General features: G+C 46.2%; 8 protein-coding genes across 8 annotated transcripts; 5 read left to right on the top strand and 3 right to left on the bottom strand.

The window, feature by feature from the left end:
* Window positions 1-248: 248 nt before the first annotated feature.
* On the bottom strand, window positions 249-2,034 carry GLAREA_04983 (MFS general substrate transporter; the record flags this gene model as incomplete). The annotated part of the gene is made up of 6 exons (XM_008087360.1): window positions 249-366; window positions 412-1,127; window positions 1,173-1,352; window positions 1,403-1,577; window positions 1,676-1,831; window positions 1,886-2,034. 6 exons carry the CDS (start codon window positions 2,032-2,034, stop codon window positions 249-251), a joined length of 1,494 nt encoding a protein of 497 aa, XP_008085551.1.
* A 505-nt stretch (window positions 2,035-2,539) lies between these two features.
* GLAREA_04984 (AhpD-like protein) lies at window positions 2,540-3,496 on the top strand (the record flags this gene model as incomplete). Its single annotated transcript, XM_008087361.1, has 3 exons — window positions 2,540-2,698; window positions 2,748-2,894; window positions 2,942-3,496. The coding sequence occupies 3 exons, from the start codon at window positions 2,540-2,542 to the stop codon at window positions 3,494-3,496; spliced, it is 861 nt and encodes a 286-aa protein (XP_008085552.1).
* A 107-nt stretch (window positions 3,497-3,603) lies between these two features.
* On the bottom strand, window positions 3,604-5,572 carry GLAREA_04985 (NagB/RpiA/CoA transferase-like protein; the record flags this gene model as incomplete). Its single annotated transcript, XM_008087362.1, has 7 exons — window positions 3,604-3,738; window positions 3,794-4,015; window positions 4,064-4,181; window positions 4,229-4,340; window positions 4,389-4,889; window positions 4,938-5,222; window positions 5,278-5,572. 7 exons carry the CDS (start codon window positions 5,570-5,572, stop codon window positions 3,604-3,606), a joined length of 1,668 nt encoding a protein of 555 aa, XP_008085553.1.
* An 832-nt stretch (window positions 5,573-6,404) lies between these two features.
* GLAREA_04986 (uncharacterized protein) lies at window positions 6,405-7,101 on the top strand (the record flags this gene model as incomplete). Its single annotated transcript, XM_008087363.1, has 2 exons — window positions 6,405-6,902; window positions 6,949-7,101. The coding sequence occupies 2 exons, from the start codon at window positions 6,405-6,407 to the stop codon at window positions 7,099-7,101; spliced, it is 651 nt and encodes a 216-aa protein (XP_008085554.1).
* A 2,204-nt stretch (window positions 7,102-9,305) lies between these two features.
* On the top strand, window positions 9,306-11,030 carry GLAREA_04987 (MFS general substrate transporter; the record flags this gene model as incomplete). Its single annotated transcript, XM_008087364.1, has 1 exon — window positions 9,306-11,030. The coding sequence occupies one exon, from the start codon at window positions 9,306-9,308 to the stop codon at window positions 11,028-11,030; it is 1,725 nt and encodes a 574-aa protein (XP_008085555.1).
* A 389-nt stretch (window positions 11,031-11,419) lies between these two features.
* GLAREA_04988 (NAD(P)-binding Rossmann-fold containing protein) lies at window positions 11,420-12,181 on the top strand (the record flags this gene model as incomplete). Its single annotated transcript, XM_008087365.1, has 1 exon — window positions 11,420-12,181. The coding sequence occupies one exon, from the start codon at window positions 11,420-11,422 to the stop codon at window positions 12,179-12,181; it is 762 nt and encodes a 253-aa protein (XP_008085556.1).
* An 835-nt stretch (window positions 12,182-13,016) lies between these two features.
* On the bottom strand, window positions 13,017-15,207 carry GLAREA_04989 (MFS general substrate transporter; the record flags this gene model as incomplete). The annotated part of the gene is made up of 9 exons (XM_008087366.1): window positions 13,017-13,466; window positions 13,529-13,689; window positions 13,750-14,253; window positions 14,308-14,379; window positions 14,440-14,463; window positions 14,521-14,695; window positions 14,750-14,801; window positions 14,859-14,935; window positions 14,998-15,207. The coding sequence occupies 9 exons, from the start codon at window positions 15,205-15,207 to the stop codon at window positions 13,017-13,019; spliced, it is 1,725 nt and encodes a 574-aa protein (XP_008085557.1).
* A 1,052-nt stretch (window positions 15,208-16,259) lies between these two features.
* GLAREA_04990 (Cytochrome P450) lies at window positions 16,260-18,079 on the top strand (the record flags this gene model as incomplete). Its single annotated transcript, XM_008087367.1, has 5 exons — window positions 16,260-16,482; window positions 16,564-16,723; window positions 16,779-17,175; window positions 17,234-17,832; window positions 17,911-18,079. 5 exons carry the CDS (start codon window positions 16,260-16,262, stop codon window positions 18,077-18,079), a joined length of 1,548 nt encoding a protein of 515 aa, XP_008085558.1.
* Window positions 18,080-18,146: the final 67 nt, after the last annotated feature.

An 18,146-nucleotide genomic window follows, 5' to 3' on the forward strand; every position in this document is an offset into this window, starting at 1 on the left:
GTGAGGTTGAAGAGCGAACTCCAGAGCCACATCACACCGAAGCTCAGATTGCCGCAAAGAAGGCCAAGGGAAAATCTGCTTAAACTTAGAGAGTTGGAGATATGAAGATGTATGGGTGTTAGATGTTTAGTACTTTTTTTTCGATAGATATTTTATTGTGTTTTGGGTCAATAATGTTTCTAAATTTGCAGGTGATGTAAATAATACAGGCATATTATGTTTACATACCCAGTCTAGTTGTGAGGATTTTATAGAACCATCTTGAAATCTGGATCTCGATCATCTCCGCACCCAATGAATTCATCGTACTTGCCATTTTCTTTGTCTTTGTTGACTTTTGCGCAATAAAGTACATTGAGCAGCACCCTAATTCCAGTCAGCTTACACTCTCTCATGACTCAGTAAACTTACAGAAACCAAGCAGATACCAGAAGTCCAAGCACAACAGTATGTCCCTTGTGAAAATTTGGCTTATCTTTGGCGGGGTAAATAAACGTCGCGACGAAACCTCCACTGTTTGCGATTGCCAATTGAAGCGCCGTCGTCGTGGCTCGTTTGTAGTGGCCCGCACAATTATTGGAGTTCCAGACTAACACACATGGAACGCTTGCGTACATCCCTGTGGCCATCAAGAATGTCATTCCATACTTGACCTTGGGGTGCGAAGCGCTTATGTTGGCGATCACTGCGTATCCAATGATTGCGGGGATGAGAACGAAAAGCATGATCACTCCTCGAAGTTTGAGACGGTCGGAGAGGATGGAAATAACGACTGTGATGACTGAGGCTACTGCGTAGGGAATGACGGACCAGAGTTGTGCTTCGTTGGCTGTGTAGCCGAGTTCGACGATGATTGTTGGAAGGAATAGACCGAAGGAATAAAGTCCTGCTAGGATACCAAAGTATGCAGATGCGGATAACCAGGTCGAGATGTTGAAGAGGCCTCGCATAACCTCGGACCATTGAAACGACTCATGTTGAGAAGGGTTTCCGTCTTGGGCTAATCGGGATGGGACATCCAGATGGAGACGGGCTCTCGCAAAGATGCGTTCATCTTCACGCAGAAACGATGCAGTATCGACGTTGTTTGGTAGTAGGAAGTATGATATTGTCCCAACAAGCATTGTCTGTTTCTGTTAGCGGAAGCTTAACATCGGATGCAAGATTCTCACTATAAGCCCTTCAATAATAAAAATCCAGGTCCATTTTGCTTGTCCCCCTACATCTCCAATTGATGTGAGTCCTCTCGCGAGAAGACCACCAAAAGCACCGCTCAATGATGCCGCTGTGTAAAATAATCCCAAGCGAAGGGCCATCTCGCCACGAGTGTACATAGAAGACAGATATAAGACCTTGAACTTTCGTCAGGTGCAACCTTTATGATGGATGGTAATAGACTTACGATACCTGGCAAAAGTCCACCTTCTGTGATACCCAATACTGCTCGTACAACAACAAAGCCAGGATAATTTCGAACGAAACCAAGACACATTGTCACCAGTCCCCACATCACAGTGAGAGCAGGAAGCCATATCTTGGGTGACACTTTCTTCAGGATAAGGTTACTTGGTATTTCGCTAGTGCCGACGTATTAGCCACTTCTCAAGCACTGGAAATGATATTTTGGTGCCATTGACGCTTGTCGCTCGAGCTTGAATTGTGTCGAAAGGCTTACCTCGCAATGTAAGTGGCATAATACACAGCCAACCCAGTATCGTATTGACGATCGGTCATTCCCAGAGTCTTCTCCAAACCATATGGCTTTGCGTTACCGACATTCGTGCGGTCTAGAAAGGAGCAAAGAAATAGGAGTGCAAGAACAGGAAGAATCCTGAAGGATTGTCAGTCTACTTGAAGGAAAGATTGCAAAGCCCGTGTAGCGAACCTGAGATCAAGTTTCAAAAGAATCCGTCTTGTCATCGCAGCATCTTCTGTATATGTGCTTACAGTCGGCCTCTGATCGATCTTCTCAACAAACATCTCGTCCGCCATCTCCTCGCTGCCTCGCTTCTCGTCACGGTCTTGCGTAGCCATTGTGAAGAGGGAAATGAACCAGGAAACAGCCCGCGTAGTTGAAAAGGCAGATACAGATAAAGTCTGCAAAGCTCTCGTACTTATCTCTCACCTTCCTCCGGGGTAAATGGCGGGGTAGCACGAGTGTATCCACCCTCCTATGCATCCGCTGGGATACACGGTGGATTACACATCTCGAGCACCACCTATCACCAGTCGTTGATTCACTGGCCTAGTAATAGCATCGCCGTTGACAAGGCCTGTCAAATACTAGTCGCTGACCATGACAAAAGGCAATTTAAGAAAAACCGAACTAAACATTTCCACCACCGAGCCACCGGAGAAAGCTTATAATTTCTTTCGCCGCTCGGTCATTCTTTTTGGCGCCGAGATCCCGATGTCAGGCCGAGGTTTAAACAACATCATTGACTTTGATGCTCGGGGTTTTCATAGGCACCGAGAAACAGAATATAATTGCAATTGGGTTTTGTGAATTTGCTAAGGTGATAGCTGATCAAGGCAAATCATGTCCAAGCTATCGTCGTCTTTGAAGGCGCTCATTGCAGCGCCCTACGCGAAACCGAACACGTTACCAGCAAGTCCTCAAATTCGATCGGTTTATGAGAAGTTACGACAAGAAGCAAGTTCGAAAAATGTTGGAGTTCCGGCATGGCTTACATTTTCTGTTCGTAAATCATCTTTGTATGAGAAAGCCGTGTGCTAATTGAAATCAGACAGCCGCAACAATGACGATGAATTCCCCAGAGTCATTGACGGAGTTATATAAACTCGCGACCGAAAGCTCAGGGGACAAGAAGCAAGCCGTACAGACAGCCGAGCTTATGAGAGAAGTTGGATTGAAATGTATAGGGTTCAATGGAGTAAGTTCACAAATGAATTGTCAGAAACCAGATATTAACCCTCACAGGTCCCCCGAACAATAAACTGCTTAGGCGCATTCCGCAACAGCCTCCCCCAAGAAATAATCTCATCCCTATCAACCAAACCCTCTCGAATCCCCTCAGAACAAAATATTCAAGCCATTATCTCACGAGGCCAAAACCTCTGGAACTCCATCTACGCGCCCTTCTCCACCAAGTTAGAATCAAAGTTAGCAGACTCACATCCAGATCTCCCAGTTCACATTTTGAATCACGAGTATGGTGCTTTATTCGCTGATCCATCGCATCTTCCCGAGGGGGCGAAGGTGGGCAGGGTGTTGACCAGTATCGTTGCGGTTGCGTGTTTGAGATCGCAGACGGGTGTTGGGCCGCAGGTTACTAGTCATGTGTTTGGACTGCGCAAGGCTTATGATGATGGGAGTGCGAAGGCGGAAGGGGAGTCTGTTGTTGAGGGTGGTGAGTGGTTGGCGAGTGATGAGGGTAATATGTGGCTGTTGAAGAGTGTAGATTCTATTGTTGAGGCGTTGGGTGAGGGGAAGGGTAGCACATTTGCACCAGGGATGGTTAAATCGAAGCTGTAATTAGAGATAAATTTTCTAAATAGACGTAGGTTGTGGTGTACATTAGACATATATATCGACCTTTCTAGTTCGTATAAGCATCATAGATTTCATAATTAATGGTTTCCTCATTCCATCGACTTGATGTTATCTGAAACAGCAAATTTGGCTCCTGTCTTCTTCTTAATTTCATCAACCTCAACACCCTCCGCCAACTCTGTCAAAGTGAGCCCTCCCTTGGCTCTATCGACTTCAAATACACACTGTGGATTGACTGTTAGCACGTGCTCCGCGATGTCCTATATGGACACGACTTACCAAATCTGTGATGATTGTAGAAACACATCTTGCACCAGTCAATGGTAATGCACACATCTCCACAATCTTAGGACTTCCATCCTTCGCAACATGATCGGTAGCTACCACGATCTTCGTCTGATCTGGATTACCGACTAGATCCATTGCACCACCCATTCCTTTGAACACCTTTCCAGGTATCATGAAGTTGGCGAGATCACCGTTCGCGCTGACTTCTAGTGCCTGATTGAAGATTAGCACTGCCTAATAAAAGCTTCAAAAAGCACTTACACCAAGAACAGAAACATCGATATGTCCACCACGAATCATAGCGAATGATTCGGCGCTATCGAAAGTTGAGCCTCCTGGAACGATAGTCACTGTCTCTTTCCCGGCGTTGATTATATCACTATCACGATATTAGCAGCCGAACTCAGCGTATCTCAAAGCACATACGCGTCAATTTCATCCTCTGTAGGATAAGCTCCCATCCCAAGAAGTCCATTCTCGGATTGAATCCACACCTTGGAGTCTGCTGGTAAGAATGACGGTGCCAATGTTGGAATGCCTAACTAATCAGTACTGGTTTCTCGTTCTTGAAGTTCTTCTGACTTACCAACTCCGAGGTTTACATAATATCCATTTTTAAGCTCCTTTGCAGTTCTCTTTGCAATCCTCTCTCTTCTCAACTGGCCGCTTGACTTTTCCACACCCTCTTTCCCAGCTGTCTCACGCAGTTTCCGAATCTCAATCACTTTCTCGGCCTTGGCAGGCACAATTCGGTTGACGTAGATTCCAGGGAGATGAACTTGATCTGGATGGATCTCTCCAACTGGAACGATTTGTTCTGCCTCAACAATCGTAAGTTTGGCAGCTTTCCCCATGACCTGGCCAAATGCTTTGGTAGTATATCTGAATTGAACATTTCCTTCTTCATCAACTTTATGTGCTCGAATGATCGCAACATCCGCCTTGATCGCACGTTCCATTCCATAGACTTTGCCGTCGAATATTCGTGTTTCTCGTGGTGTGCCTTTTTCGAGAATCGTCGCCTTGCCGGTAGCTTCGTCAACAGCTCCTAGCCTTACCGGAATGTCGCCTGATTGCAGGAGTGTGTCTGAAGGTTATGAGCGAGTGATGCAGGCAAGACCATCGTTTGACTTACTGATTCCCGTTGGGGTAAAGAATGCTGGAATACCCGCTCCTCCAGCTCGTATTCTTTCTGCGATTGTTCCTTGCGGACAAAGCTCAATTGCAATTTCTCCTGACAAATATTTCTTCTCTAACGTCTTGTTTGTGCCAATAAATGATAGAATCAGTCGATTAATCTGCCCGCTCATGACCAGAGGCGAAAGTCCCCCACCACCTCCCGCTCCAGCATTGTTCGAGACGGCGGTCAGAGAGTGTAAAGATTCTTTGCCTCTACGCTCAATTGCAGCAATAATAGTTTCTAGTTGAACAACAGATCAGAATCCACAGTCACAGCCCAAATTAAGAACAAATACCTGCTGTCCCGCATAACCCAAATCCAGCACTCAATATCGTCGAGCCACTCTTTATATCGGCGACAGCTTCATCTGCATCTCTATACAATTTCGACTGCCCTCTGACAATCTTTGGAGCTGGATCACGCTTCTTCCCTACATTTGCCTTCTCTTCTCGCAATAATGATGTTGTGCTAAGCTGTCGACTCGTGTTATTACACGGGGAGGGGAATATTGATCTTGAGCGAGTTGATTGACGAAGGACGGTCTGGTTGCACCGCGACAAGCAAATGGGACTGATTCTCCTTGAAGCCATTTTGAATTTCAGTATGGAAGTATGTACATGGAGGACAAATGAAAAAGAACACCGGCGACAAAGATATCAGCAATTGAAATCTATCTCCGTCGCCGGATACTGCCCTTGCTATTTCGGCATCGCGAGTGACGATATAAAGCGGTGACGGGTATATTTTTATGCGCCGTCCTCGGCGTCGCACAAGTCATGTGACCCTTAGCTTCGTGACGACACGACGGGAAGTTCGGTTCCAGCCGCAGTGCGTTCCGTGTCGTCAACATCACAGAACAGATTCGATTCAAATCCTTCTTATGTTAATCATCATCCAACTCTCACCTGCTTTTCCTTAATAAGGGTTTGCTGGTTTTGAATAGCTTCAACCGAGTTTGGCTCTGTCTAAGCTTTGTGCCAAGTCGCGTAAAACGTCCCATTTACGCAAACGCGTCGCGAGCATGCTTCTTGGCGACGGCAGCTCAAACGATATATGTCTCGACACGCCAGGAACGGCTCCTCCGGTTCAAGAAATGAACCTCACAAGGAGTCTCATTTGTCGGTCTGCGGTTTCGACATCCAAGTACAGGGAAACTACGCAATATGGGTTTCGTGCTAGATATCCACTGTGGATGCGGAAATTCATGAATCCCATCATCTAACCGAGTTCTTGCCTGTCCCTTCCTGCTGGACCTCATAAGTATCTCGCGGTACCCAGGAAAGCTTGGGAATCCTCCGTTCATTTCTCTCAGATACCAGTTTTTTTTTGTTTTCAACTGACATTCGTTGTGCTGGTCACTTTTATTTATTATAATTTTATACTTTTATTGCATCTCCTCAATACACTACCCGATCCTTCATCATGTTATCAACCATCATTCTCGCTGGCTTGGCCACCTCGATATCTGCACATGGGGTAATCACTTCACCACCGGTTCGGGCTGTTGGACAAGCAATGATCGACAATTGCGGAGCATCAGTAGCAGCTCTCGTCCAAGCCGATGTCACCTCTCACGTGGAAGATATGCCTGAAGCTGCTGCTCTTATCCCAGGATTCAACGCCACTGCCTGTCCTTTGTTTCTGTGTAAGGGACTGCAATTTGAGGACAATGTAGCCAATGTTCAAGAGTTTGCTCCTGGAGAAGTAGTAAACATGAAAGCTATTTTGCCTATCCCACACGAAGGTCCAATGAACGTCAGTATCATCGATACGGCGACCAACACTGCAATCGGCCAGCCTTTGATCGAGTTTGCCAGTTACGCTGACGAGTCGTTGGCTGTCCTTCCCGCAAACAACACGGATTTCGATGTTACAATCCCAACCACCTTAGGGGCTAAGTGTGCTGTTGCTGGAGCATGTGTAAGTTTTTATCGCTGTTCAAAAGATAATGAACTAATGTCATCAGGTTATGCAATGGTTCTGGTTTGGTACCGGTGCACAGCAAACATATGAGTCCTGTGTTGATATGGTTGTTCCGGCTGCTGCTGCTGCCGTCGTACCGAATACCGCCGTCGCCGTACCCAACGCCGCTGTCGTCGCTACTCCTCTTCGTTGCTGAGTCGTATGTCACTGGTGAGCGGACAAAGATAGGAGAATGCGTTATACCATTTTCAAGATCGATCTGTGCTGTTACTGCTGCTTGTCGGTGGCTCATCTTTGATGGCCGTTCCGATGATGATGGGTGCCAAATTTTGACTTGGCCGGCAATGCTTTGGCAAACCCTCTACAGTATAGAATGGATGAGGATCCAAGAACTGTCATTGAATTGGGCATTCTTGGTTGCACATTGAGCGGAACTTCAAATGTAACATAATTATAATCACATTTATTTATCAAAGACCCTTGGGCGTGTGCTTGTGATCACAATAAGGGTCCAATCAATCTCTTCTACTCACTGCAGCGTCCAAGACCATTCAAGGATAAAAATTGCCTGGCAAAATGAGCTGGACACGAGATCCGCAGTCAAAACCCCAAAGTCATTCGGTTGGTGTATTTTTGCAAAACACTGAGACTTCAAGGGATTAATCGCATTCATTTCTGACGTTCAAAGTTGAAGTCAAACGTGGGAACATTGACTTTGAGCATTGAAGTCATGTCCGATCTTTCTCGCAACTACTTACAAACAATAATAGAGGCAACGAGTGGCAAGTCTCTAAAAGCTCTCAGCCTCCAATAGAATCGAAATACGCAGAGTTCGTCACTTGATAATATAGTGCTGCTTTCTCGGCCTTGTTGTAATCAAGGTCTGCCGTCGTATTCCCGGTGGGACTTATTACAACTATACTCTTTGGTTCCAGTGTTACACTGGTCTGGCTTTTGTACATAGCCGGACCAAGCGAGGGATAATTTGTATTGCTCGACTGCACGTCAAAGACGAGCCCAGTATCGCTCGCATGGTTTGCACCCGGAAATGTTACGCCTTGAGGGATAGCGGTGCCTGAACCAATCACTCGAAGGTTGTAGCATCTTGGAAAGAATTGAGGGCCGACCTTGTTGAAGTTTTGAAGATGTTCCGAGACTGATAACGCGAAATGGAGGGCAACAATTTGAAAAGGAAATTTAAGCTGACGGGTAAAGCAGAAGCTCTGGAATGAGATACCAGATTAACACGGTTCCGCGATTATTTTGATAAGAAAAACATTTCAAAATAGCCGCTCACCCGTGTCCAGCTGCCTGTAACCCACAATAACCATCGTGTTGGCACTCGCACGGTGAGATATTGAGGTTTAAAGTGGGTGGCAATAAGAGGGTCCTCGGAAGGATTTCGCACAATTGAAAAGGTTTGACCGAGATAAGGAAACCAAGCGCGATGACGTTGAAATAGCGTGGTGGATCTATGTTTGAGGTAGCAAAATTATCCGAATAACACCCTCAGTTGATTCTAAGCATATTCGAGCGACAGAAAAAGGACTCGACGTGCTCGGTGGCGCACAGCATACGCGCCATCATCGACCTAGAATCGGATTCAAGGTGAACACTTCCCTAAATCCAACGACAACGCAGCCCTTCCGAGTCAGTAACAGTCCGGACCAGCGATATCTCCCTCGGGTGTTCCGTGGAAAGTGCCATTGTTCAGAGTAGTTCGTTGATACATCGGAGCCTGACAATTTGGCTCGCTCTCGATACAGCTGCACCAGAAATCCAAACTAGGGGTCCGGTACTGCCGTGGATCAGTGGATCAGTGGATTTGGCCATCGGGATGAACCCGTTTTTCTATTATCGTTCAATAAAGACGTTGGCTTTTTCGAAGAACGAAGAGATGAATTCTAGGATAACCTAATTGGAAAAGAGGATGTCTGCAGGCAAAAGATGACCCAGGTTCGTCGGTAACGACATTATTTGTGGAAACTCCCAACTTGAGAGGAATTCACATTTTAACAGCGAAGATTTTGACGTTGTTCTAAAGCGCTGGAATGCGGAAGCTAGAACTATCAGACCCACGGAGCTACGTTCAATGCGGCAAAGTTTCAAAACCGATCTTCAATCTAGCTCCCAAGCGTCATGGCAAAATTGGGTTTTTTCCAAAAAGGTGGATTTTGGATATGCTCGAGTATCTCTTTAAAACCGCGGTCCTATTTCGGGGACCCTTAGACATGACGGTGATTGCCACGACTGAGTAGTATAGAGCAACCGGATTAAGTGAACAGGTCCACAGATTGGATTTGAAATTATGCATCATCGCCTCTCCGCGATGTGTCAAAAGCAGAAGGTTTCCTCTGGACTCAGAGAGCGCCCTAAATAACTTTGCCATCACTTGTCGATATGCCAGCAATTTCTCATCAATCAAATCCAGTTGTTGGAGAGAAGAGCGAGGAAAGCACGTTGCATGAGGCCCAAAAGTATGAAGCTTCACCAGGAGTACCGGATGCGAAACAAGAAGAGAACGTCGCAAAGCAAAGATCTGGACGGATATGTGGAGGACAATATCTCACAGAACATCACGGAAGCGAGGGGGATAAACTTGCAGGGAACTCTTTGAAGGAGGTCGATATCGATATGCCTTTGACGTTGTGGGAAATGACCGAACACGACGGAAAGGAATACATTTTACTTCGATTTACCCACGATGATCCACAAGATCCATTCAACTGGAATGCAGGGCGGAAAGCATTCATCACAGCATTACTATGCTTGATGACTCTCTTTATTGGTCTCGCAACAACATCTTACAGTAGTGGTATTGGGAACATGACAGATGATTTTGGCGTCTCGAATGAGTTGGGTCAACTGGGACTATTTTGTTTCAATTTTGCTTGTGCTCTTGCGCCTCTGTTCCTAGCTCCATTTTGTGAGCTCGTGGGAAGGAGAGTCATCTATGTTGGAGCCTACGCACTTTTCATCCTCGTCTTTATTGGGTTGGCTCTCGGAAAGAACATCGCCACCATTCTGGTGATGCGTGTGCTACAAGGTCTTTTTGGATGTGTTGGAACAATCCTTGTTGGAGGAACTTTCAGCGATATCTATCGACCAGACGATCGAGCAATCCCCATGGCATGTTTTGCGTACGTAGCAATCTTCGGGACAGTCGCTGCTCCAATATATGCTGGATTCATTGACGAGACTATTGGCTGGAGATGGATCGAAGGTATTCAGGGGCTCGCCAATGTGCCGCTGCTCATTCTCATCATACTTGGACTGAGGGAGACAAGAGGTGGTGTCACCTTACACAAGCGTGCAAAGGCACTTCGAGCTGCAACTGGCGATGAACGATATAAAGCCGAGATGGACTTGGAAGCAAAAGATTTAAAGGAAATGCTTCACAACTCGAGTGTGAAAGCGGTTAAAATGTTAGCGACAGAGCCTGTTGTGTTTGCATGGGGTCTTTTCATCGCCTTTGCATGGTTCGTTACGTTTCTTTTCCTCAGCGTTATCTCCATCACATTTGAAGAGAAACGAGGATGGAGCGAAGGTGTTGCTGGTCTACCCTACATTTCATTATGTGTCGGCGTCACAATAGGTTTTGCCGCCAATTTTCTGCAGATTCGGAAATACAAACAGATCATGGCGGCTCGAGATCGACGAATCCTTCCAGAGTCCAGACTTTACGGCGCAATGTTTGGTGCTCCCTTACTGCCTGTTGGTCTCTTTATCTATAGCTTCACGCAATACGGGTATCTTCCTTGGATTGCCCCAACTATCGCACTGGCACCAATTTCAGCTGGAATATTCTTCATCTTTGAGTCAACTTACAGCTACACATCTGATTGCTACGGTGAAAATTCTTCTTCCGCAATTGCAGGCCAGGGTCTAATGAGGAACACACTGGGAGGCGTAGCTCCGCTGTTCGCATCGCAGTTCTTCCATAATGTCGGAAGTCAATATGCTGGTCTTATGCTCTCCATTTTTGGCACAATTCTCAGTTTAATACCAATCGTCATGTTTAAGTATGGTTCGAGGTTGAGGGAGCGTTCGAAGCTAGCAAGTTCTCAGACTGGAGGGGAAGAGCAGAAGAAGAACACTGGTCTTTATCCAGCTGCATTCGTCTGAAGGGTGTTTTGACAATATGCACTATGTATCAGAAACGATGTTACGAGCAAGGAAGAGCTACTTTCTGTATAAATAAAATGAGTATTCGTGGGAAGGTTATCGCACTCAGGAGTATTTTTGGGCATGGATAAGGAGTTTGGAAGTGTAGACTGTGAGACTATATTGTTGCATCGCAAGACGTCTGATTTTAGTTTTCAGATATCGCAAAAATGTATGTAACTAGAGTTATGCAAATGAAGAAAGGCATAACCTTAAAAAGACCGCAAGAAAATCGTGACAGGAGGGATCACGAGTTTTTGCCGGATCAATGACGGCATTAAAATTTTGAGATGGACCCCATCTTGGCAACTAGCGACCTGCAATGATACATTGATAATTTCCTATACAGAATGACACGGCTGCGAATATTGATTACTGGTGCGAGTGGAGGAATTGGAGCAAGAACAGCAGTTCAACTTGCTCAGTCGACATCGACGTATAAGGTGGAAGCTATCGCGTTACACTACAACTCGAATAGTGCAAAGCTGCAAGAAATCCAAGTCGAGATCAAGTCGCTGGATCCGTCCATCAAGGTTATTTCAATACAAGCAGACCTTGCGTCATCTGAAGAAGTTTCTCGTCTTCATTCCGAGACTATCAGACAGATGGGCACGATTAATGTACTCTTCGCAAATGCGGGCACAACATCTGACGCTTCTGGGCCGACAGGTCAGCTCGAAAATGTTTCCCTCGAAACCTTCGAGAAGACATGGAGAGTGAACACTTTATCCTCGTATCACTTGACGCAACTGGTTGTACCTTCTATGCTCGAAGAAGGATTCGGTCGAGTAATTTATAATTCCTCCGTGGCGGCATTAACTGGTGGTGTTGTTGGCCCTCACTATGCGAGTAGTAAGAGCGCTTTGCATGGAATGCTACATTTTCTTGCGTCAAAATATGCCAAAGATGGTATTACCTTCAATGCGGTCGCCCCCGCTTTGATTGAGGATACCACTATGCTTCCGAAAGGCGGCGAAGAACTGAAGGCTAAGGTTCCAGTGGGTCGATTGGGAAGGCCGGATGAGATTGCGAGTGTTGTCGACCTTATGGTAGCTAACGGATATATTACGAACAAAGTATGGGCAATAGACGGAGGATGGTATCCGTCGTAGAGCAGTCGGAAATTGAGCGAGAACATGTAAACATCGTAATGTCTCCCTGATTTACAGGACTTGACTATACAATACTGATTTGTGGTAACTCTCATCACCTGCCGGCGTGGATCTACAAGGCGTTTTGGTAAGCTCGAATTTAACAAACTCTAGATAATGTATCAGCCGTTTTTGAAGTGCTTTAGAACGTGAAAATCCACACTGTCGGCTTATTTATTGAGCAGCGGAAACTCCACAGACGTTGATATCATGAAACTATTGGTCTCTTTGTGAAGAGGCAGGACGATGAGGAGTTCTCAGTAATCAAATGGGTAGCGAGAGTGTGCACGAAGTCCATCCAACGAAGTGGTTGACCCATTCGTAATTGTGAAGTCGCGAACTTCAAAACCAAGACAACAAGCGGTTACGTTTCGAATGAGGCAAACCCGGGATAAGGAAGGAGGATCTTCTGCTATTGTTTTTCATTTGCAGACGATAAGACCCGACTTGTTAGTAACTAGGAGTTGAAGAGTGGTGTTTACCTTGTCTCCTTGTTCACTTCTTTTTATAGTGAGCGTAAATACTAGACATAATAACCTTTTACTCAGATTTGTCCCGATAACCCCGCAGGTACCGGTTAATGAAACGAAAAAGGGCACTGGAAGAAGTGTGGTATCTTGAATTATAATTTCTTAAGATTGGTATAAGAAGCTAGGAAATCTGGTATGTGAGCTACACTGGTGGTGGTACATTGAAAGTTGTACTTAAAGCAGGCGTGGCGACAGCGTAGTACTATTTGTACCTTCTCTGCGAAAGTAGGTACTTGTGCTTGTAAAGAAAGAGGCAAGATTGCTACTCAAGATATTTTCTCCCCCTCCTCGTTGGGCAATTGGGCATCCGTGGCTTTGCTTGTAGCGATTGTACAGTTCTCTTCGGTACTTGGAACTTTGCCTTTTGGCTTCCGCAAATCATGCCATCCCATTCCCCACAGGAATATCCCACAAACTGCCGCTAGCGCTGCGGCGAAATAAAAGATGCGATCGATACTATTTGCATATGCCTTCAGCACACCAGGAAGATCTGCAGGCGAGGTAAAGGAACGAAATCCAGTAGCACCGGCATTTATTACGGCTGTTGGGCTGACACTGGGCGCATAATTCTTGATTTGCGACTGGAAGCTTTCGAGGAAGATGATATTGTAAAGGGCCATTACGATGGTGGGCCCCAATGCTTGACTGAAGACGACAAAAGCAATGCTAGAAGGGAGCTCCTCGCTATCCATCGCTGCCTGGACAGCTATGATAGCCTGGATCCAGTTAAAACAAATCAGCGATGTGTTGATGGAGTTCTAGAAGCGAGGAGACGAACCAATTGTAGCCCAGATCCAAAGCCGATACCTCCAAGAATCTGAAAACTAATCCATTCACCGCTTGAGGTGCCAGGTTGGAGAAGGGAGTAGAGACCAGTTCCTATGGAAAGGAATACCGTCGAGAACACAGCTACCGGAATCACGTAGCCGATTTTACTCACTGCCAGTTGGTTCAGCTCTCATATTAAGTTCTGGATGATTGAATGATTATTTAACTTACCCGCGACACCTGAGACCCCAGCGGTTATAAGCTGTGCTATGATCATTGGAAGAAGATATACGGCACTCTTGATTGCACTCGCTCCATTCACAGCTTGGAAATAGAGTGGGAGATAGTAGATGCCTCCGTAGACCGCCGACGTGAGGAAAGCCACGTAGATCCCCGAGAACAAGACATTCCAGCGGCGAATCAACGAGCTAGGGATCATTGCATCTTCTCCGCGGTATCGATTCCAGAAGCCCCAGACAATTGCATTTGCCGTGGCACCGCAGAAGAGGCCGATGACCTGTGGTGACTTCCATGGATAGGCCTGGCCTCCAAATTGAAGAGCGAGGAGAAGTTGCAAGATCGCGGGCGCAAAAAGAACAAAGCCTATAAGATCCAGGTGATAATGTATTCTGGGGAGTAGGGACCAAGCCTTTGGTTTGAGTGTTTCTTCAGGGATGCGCAGAAAAGCTATGGCAAGCACTCCCAATGCACCAACTGGTACGTTCACATAGAAACCTGGCACAGTCAGCGGAAATACAGGCAAGTAAAAAGGATTGAAAGCGAACGTACACCAGCGCCAAGTAGTGTAAGATGTGAAAGCTCCCCCGATGACAGGCCCTAAAACAAGTCCAAGAAGCTTGACTACTCATGGTCAGTTGCCGTGAGCTGTTAGGATCGGTCGCTGAACAATCAGATACTCACAACCCAAGGAATAACCAAGCAGAGCTAGCAAAAAATGTCAGTACAATATTGCGATATTATGAGCTTAGTAGCTTCACTTACGTGGTCGCTTCTCAAGAGGTGCGCAGAGTGAAACGATCGTGATAGATCCCGTGGCGATACCTGCGGCGCCAAAACCAGCAATAAACCGACCGACGATGAACATGTTTGAGGAGGTAGCAGCGCCGCAGATGACTGAGCCAATCTCAAATATAAAGGAAAAGACCAGAAATGTCCACTGTTCCAGTTAGTTGGAAGCTCGAAACGCGATCAACACACATTTCATACGAACCTTGGTGTTGAAATACTTGTAGATCCTTCCTGTCAATGGCTGCGGTGCAGAACTAGGTGAGTTGCGTATTAGACAATTGAGCATATTCGTGTCGGTGAGCAATGCGTACCTTCCAAACTGGTATGCACTGGCGTACCAGCCAACATCGGCGAGGGAGTGAAATTCGTCAGTGATGCGCGGGATGGCCTAGATGGGATGATTAGCTGTACCAACTTTGTACATCTGAAGGTGCGTTTTACCGTGCTCACGATCATGTTGTCGAGGAGCATAAGGAAAGCAACAATGGCCGCGGCGGCCACAACGATGAAGAGCTTGAGTCCGGTCAGATACTCGTGATCGAGCTTTGGCTCTAGAGAAATGACTGGCTTCTCCTTCGTCTTGACATTGTAAGGTTTGGCAAGTACAGAAGAAGTTTCAGGTGACAACGGTCTATTGAGGGAGGATGGAGCGGTGGCCATTATTGAGACACCAGTATATAAAACTGGTAATACAGGTGATATCTGGGCGTTGAAGGAAGCAAGAACTTGGCCAAGTTGGCTTGGAAGAAGGAGTCTCAGGAATACGCAGTTGTACTCTGCGGACTTGCGTGTCTATAATCGGGGTAAACATGACTCCCTCCATACCAACCAATCCTTTAAAAAATGATGATATGATACGCGCGCCGACCGTGAGGCAAGCATATTGGCTGCTGTGCGACACTTTTATCACACGGCGTGTTTATCCATGTTAAGCTGTTATATCTTCCTGTATGGACAGGTTACGTTCGAAAGTACTATTCAAGTGCCAATCCAGAGATGAGCATTACCCTCGAAGAGGCAGTAGTTTCTCATACTCCGTAGGCTTCACATCCCTGCGCCTGCAGGGCAACGGTGCTGCAGTCGTTTCTGTAATTGGACCACGGATCTGTATATCCGGCAGCTCACCAAAAGTGCCGACAGTTGTTGGTAGCACTCATAACAGTACAAGGATTATGCACCAGATTGTGCTAAATAGTTTCCGCCCGTGACGGCGCAGTATTTCGTTGTTTGTTGGTTGCTTTCAATCTACTTGGTTGTTCAATTGAGCGAGCAGGGTGAGATTGGGTGAGCGATACGATCGCACTTAATCCGTGATGCCTGCAGCATCAGGAGAAGGCAACTGGCATACAGAATTGCAAGCCTAGGTTTCTTTTGATTCACAGAGAACCTACCTTGTAAGATAACTTGCAACGTACAGATAAGACGCTCCCACAAATACTCTTAGGCTAAAGCACACATACATACTAGCCCACCGACAAATTGACCACTCAACAACTGTGCGATATTTATTCTCAATACAATGAGCTGGAAGTCTTTCATATGCTGAAAGTTTGTCTGTAAAGAGCCAGGATCTTAGTTCAACACAGTATACCAACTTCAAACCTCAACACGTAACTGCTCAAAACACATCAAGAACGTAGTAAAAGCGACAATTCTCTTTCAAGTCCTCACCTATCGCAGTGAAGAACACCTGCAAATTCTTTTGAGCTATCATGGACTTGTATCAGTTGCTTTCATTGCTGTCATGGAAAGTTGTGGCTGCTATGCTTGCCATCTATTGTGCGAGCCTGGCATGCTACCGTCTCTTCCTTCACCCTCTGGCAAAATTCCCCGGTCCCAAATTGGCCGCTATTACACGATGTTATGAAGGCTACTACGATTTAATTCTCGAAGGGCAATACACCTTCAAGATCGCCGAGATGCACAAAAGCTATGGTATGTATACAGGCTTTGGTCTCCGGAACTTCAACGCCTTTCGTCAGAACTCCTATCTAATTCGCTCATCTTTTGTTCCAGGTCCTATAATTCGTATTAGCCCATATGAACTTCATATTCTCGATCATGCCTTTTACGAGAAACTATATGGCCAGCATGATGGTCGGGATAAGTATCAATGGGCATGTAACGGGTTCGTTGCTCCTGGTGCCACAATTTGGTTCGTTCCCCGCGTAATTCTGTTTGTTTGTTCCCTAAGTGTTGATGAAACATTTTCAGTGTTAACATGTTGTTAGCACCTCTCTCGATGAACTCCATCAAGCCCGCCGTTCGCCGCTCAATCATTTCTTTAGCAAGACCAAGGTTGCAGCTCGGCAAGACGTTGTTATACGTAATGTCGAAAAGCTCTGTAGTATGCTCATGCGTCGGGTCGGCAGCACCATCAATCTGGGCGCGGCTGTGGGCGCTCTTGTGCAGGATGTACAGTGTGATTTTATTCTCAATAAACCATATGGAAGTCTAGATAAGGACGATTTCAACGTTGCTATAGCGAACATGTGCCAGAGCGTGGGTAACCTGTGGCGCTTCTCGAAACATTTTCCCCGGTTGGGTCTAGCTTTAAAATCGATTCCTGTTGAAATGGTATCCAAAGTGGCAAACGAAGACGCCAAGGTCTTTTTTAAGTTTCTTAAGGTAAGAGCAGCTCTTCAGGTATGCCCCTGATATAGTTGAATTGCTGACATAGTTACAGGAAATCGACATCGACACGGAAAGACTTCTGAATACTGCATCCTCCTCCGGCGCCGAGAAAGATTCGCCCCGTACTGTTGTAGACGAGCTCGTCGACTCGGAGCTCCTTCCTACTGACAAGTCCTTACCACGTGTTCTGAACGAAGTCCAAACCATAGTTGGTGCTGGGTTGGAGACTGTTTCCGGAGTGTTGAGGTTGGTACTGTATCATGTTTTCAGCAATCCCGAGATCCTTCAACGTCTGCGAGCCGAGCTTCTGACAGTCAAGGGGGTATCATCTTCTAATGATATCATGGACCTGAAAAAGCTGGAGAAGCTGCCGTACTTGACGTCCATTATCATGGAAGCCTTGAGGATGAGTCCGGCGATCGGATCACGAATGGCTCGCATCGTTTCTGAAGACCTTCCCTACGAAGGCTGGAGCATTCCGGCCGCAACGCCTGTTGGAATGACAACGATCCTGATGCACTTCGATGAAAAGCTGTACCCAGAACCGTACAGCTTTATTCCTGACCGTTGGATGGATATCGAGAAGCGTAAGAAGTTTAGCAAGATCTATGCACCCTTCTCGAGAGGGTCAAGAATGTGCGCGGGCATGTAGTACGTTTATCTCTCTTAATTTCTTCCATGTATTTAATTCTTATTTATATCCTTTGCTAACGCAGGATTGTCATCCAGCCTGGCATGGGCGGATCTGTATTTTACTCTTGCCGCCCTGGCTCTCCGGTTCGACTTCGAATTCGAAGGCATCGAGGCTTCAGATTTCCGAATGGTGAGAGATGAATTTGTTATTGGCGTCAAAGCAAAATCTGTGCTTAATTGCCGTGTAACCATGTGTGAATTGTAATATAGGACCTGTGCGCCCTTGTGAAGACGCCTGAATTTCAATGTACTCTCAGCTAAGAATTATAGCA

The sequence above is a fragment of the Glarea lozoyensis genome (assembly GCF_000409485.1).
Source record: "Glarea lozoyensis ATCC 20868 chromosome Unknown GLAREA5, whole genome shotgun sequence".
NCBI classification, from domain to species: Eukaryota; Fungi; Ascomycota; class Leotiomycetes; order Helotiales; family Helotiaceae; genus Glarea; species Glarea lozoyensis.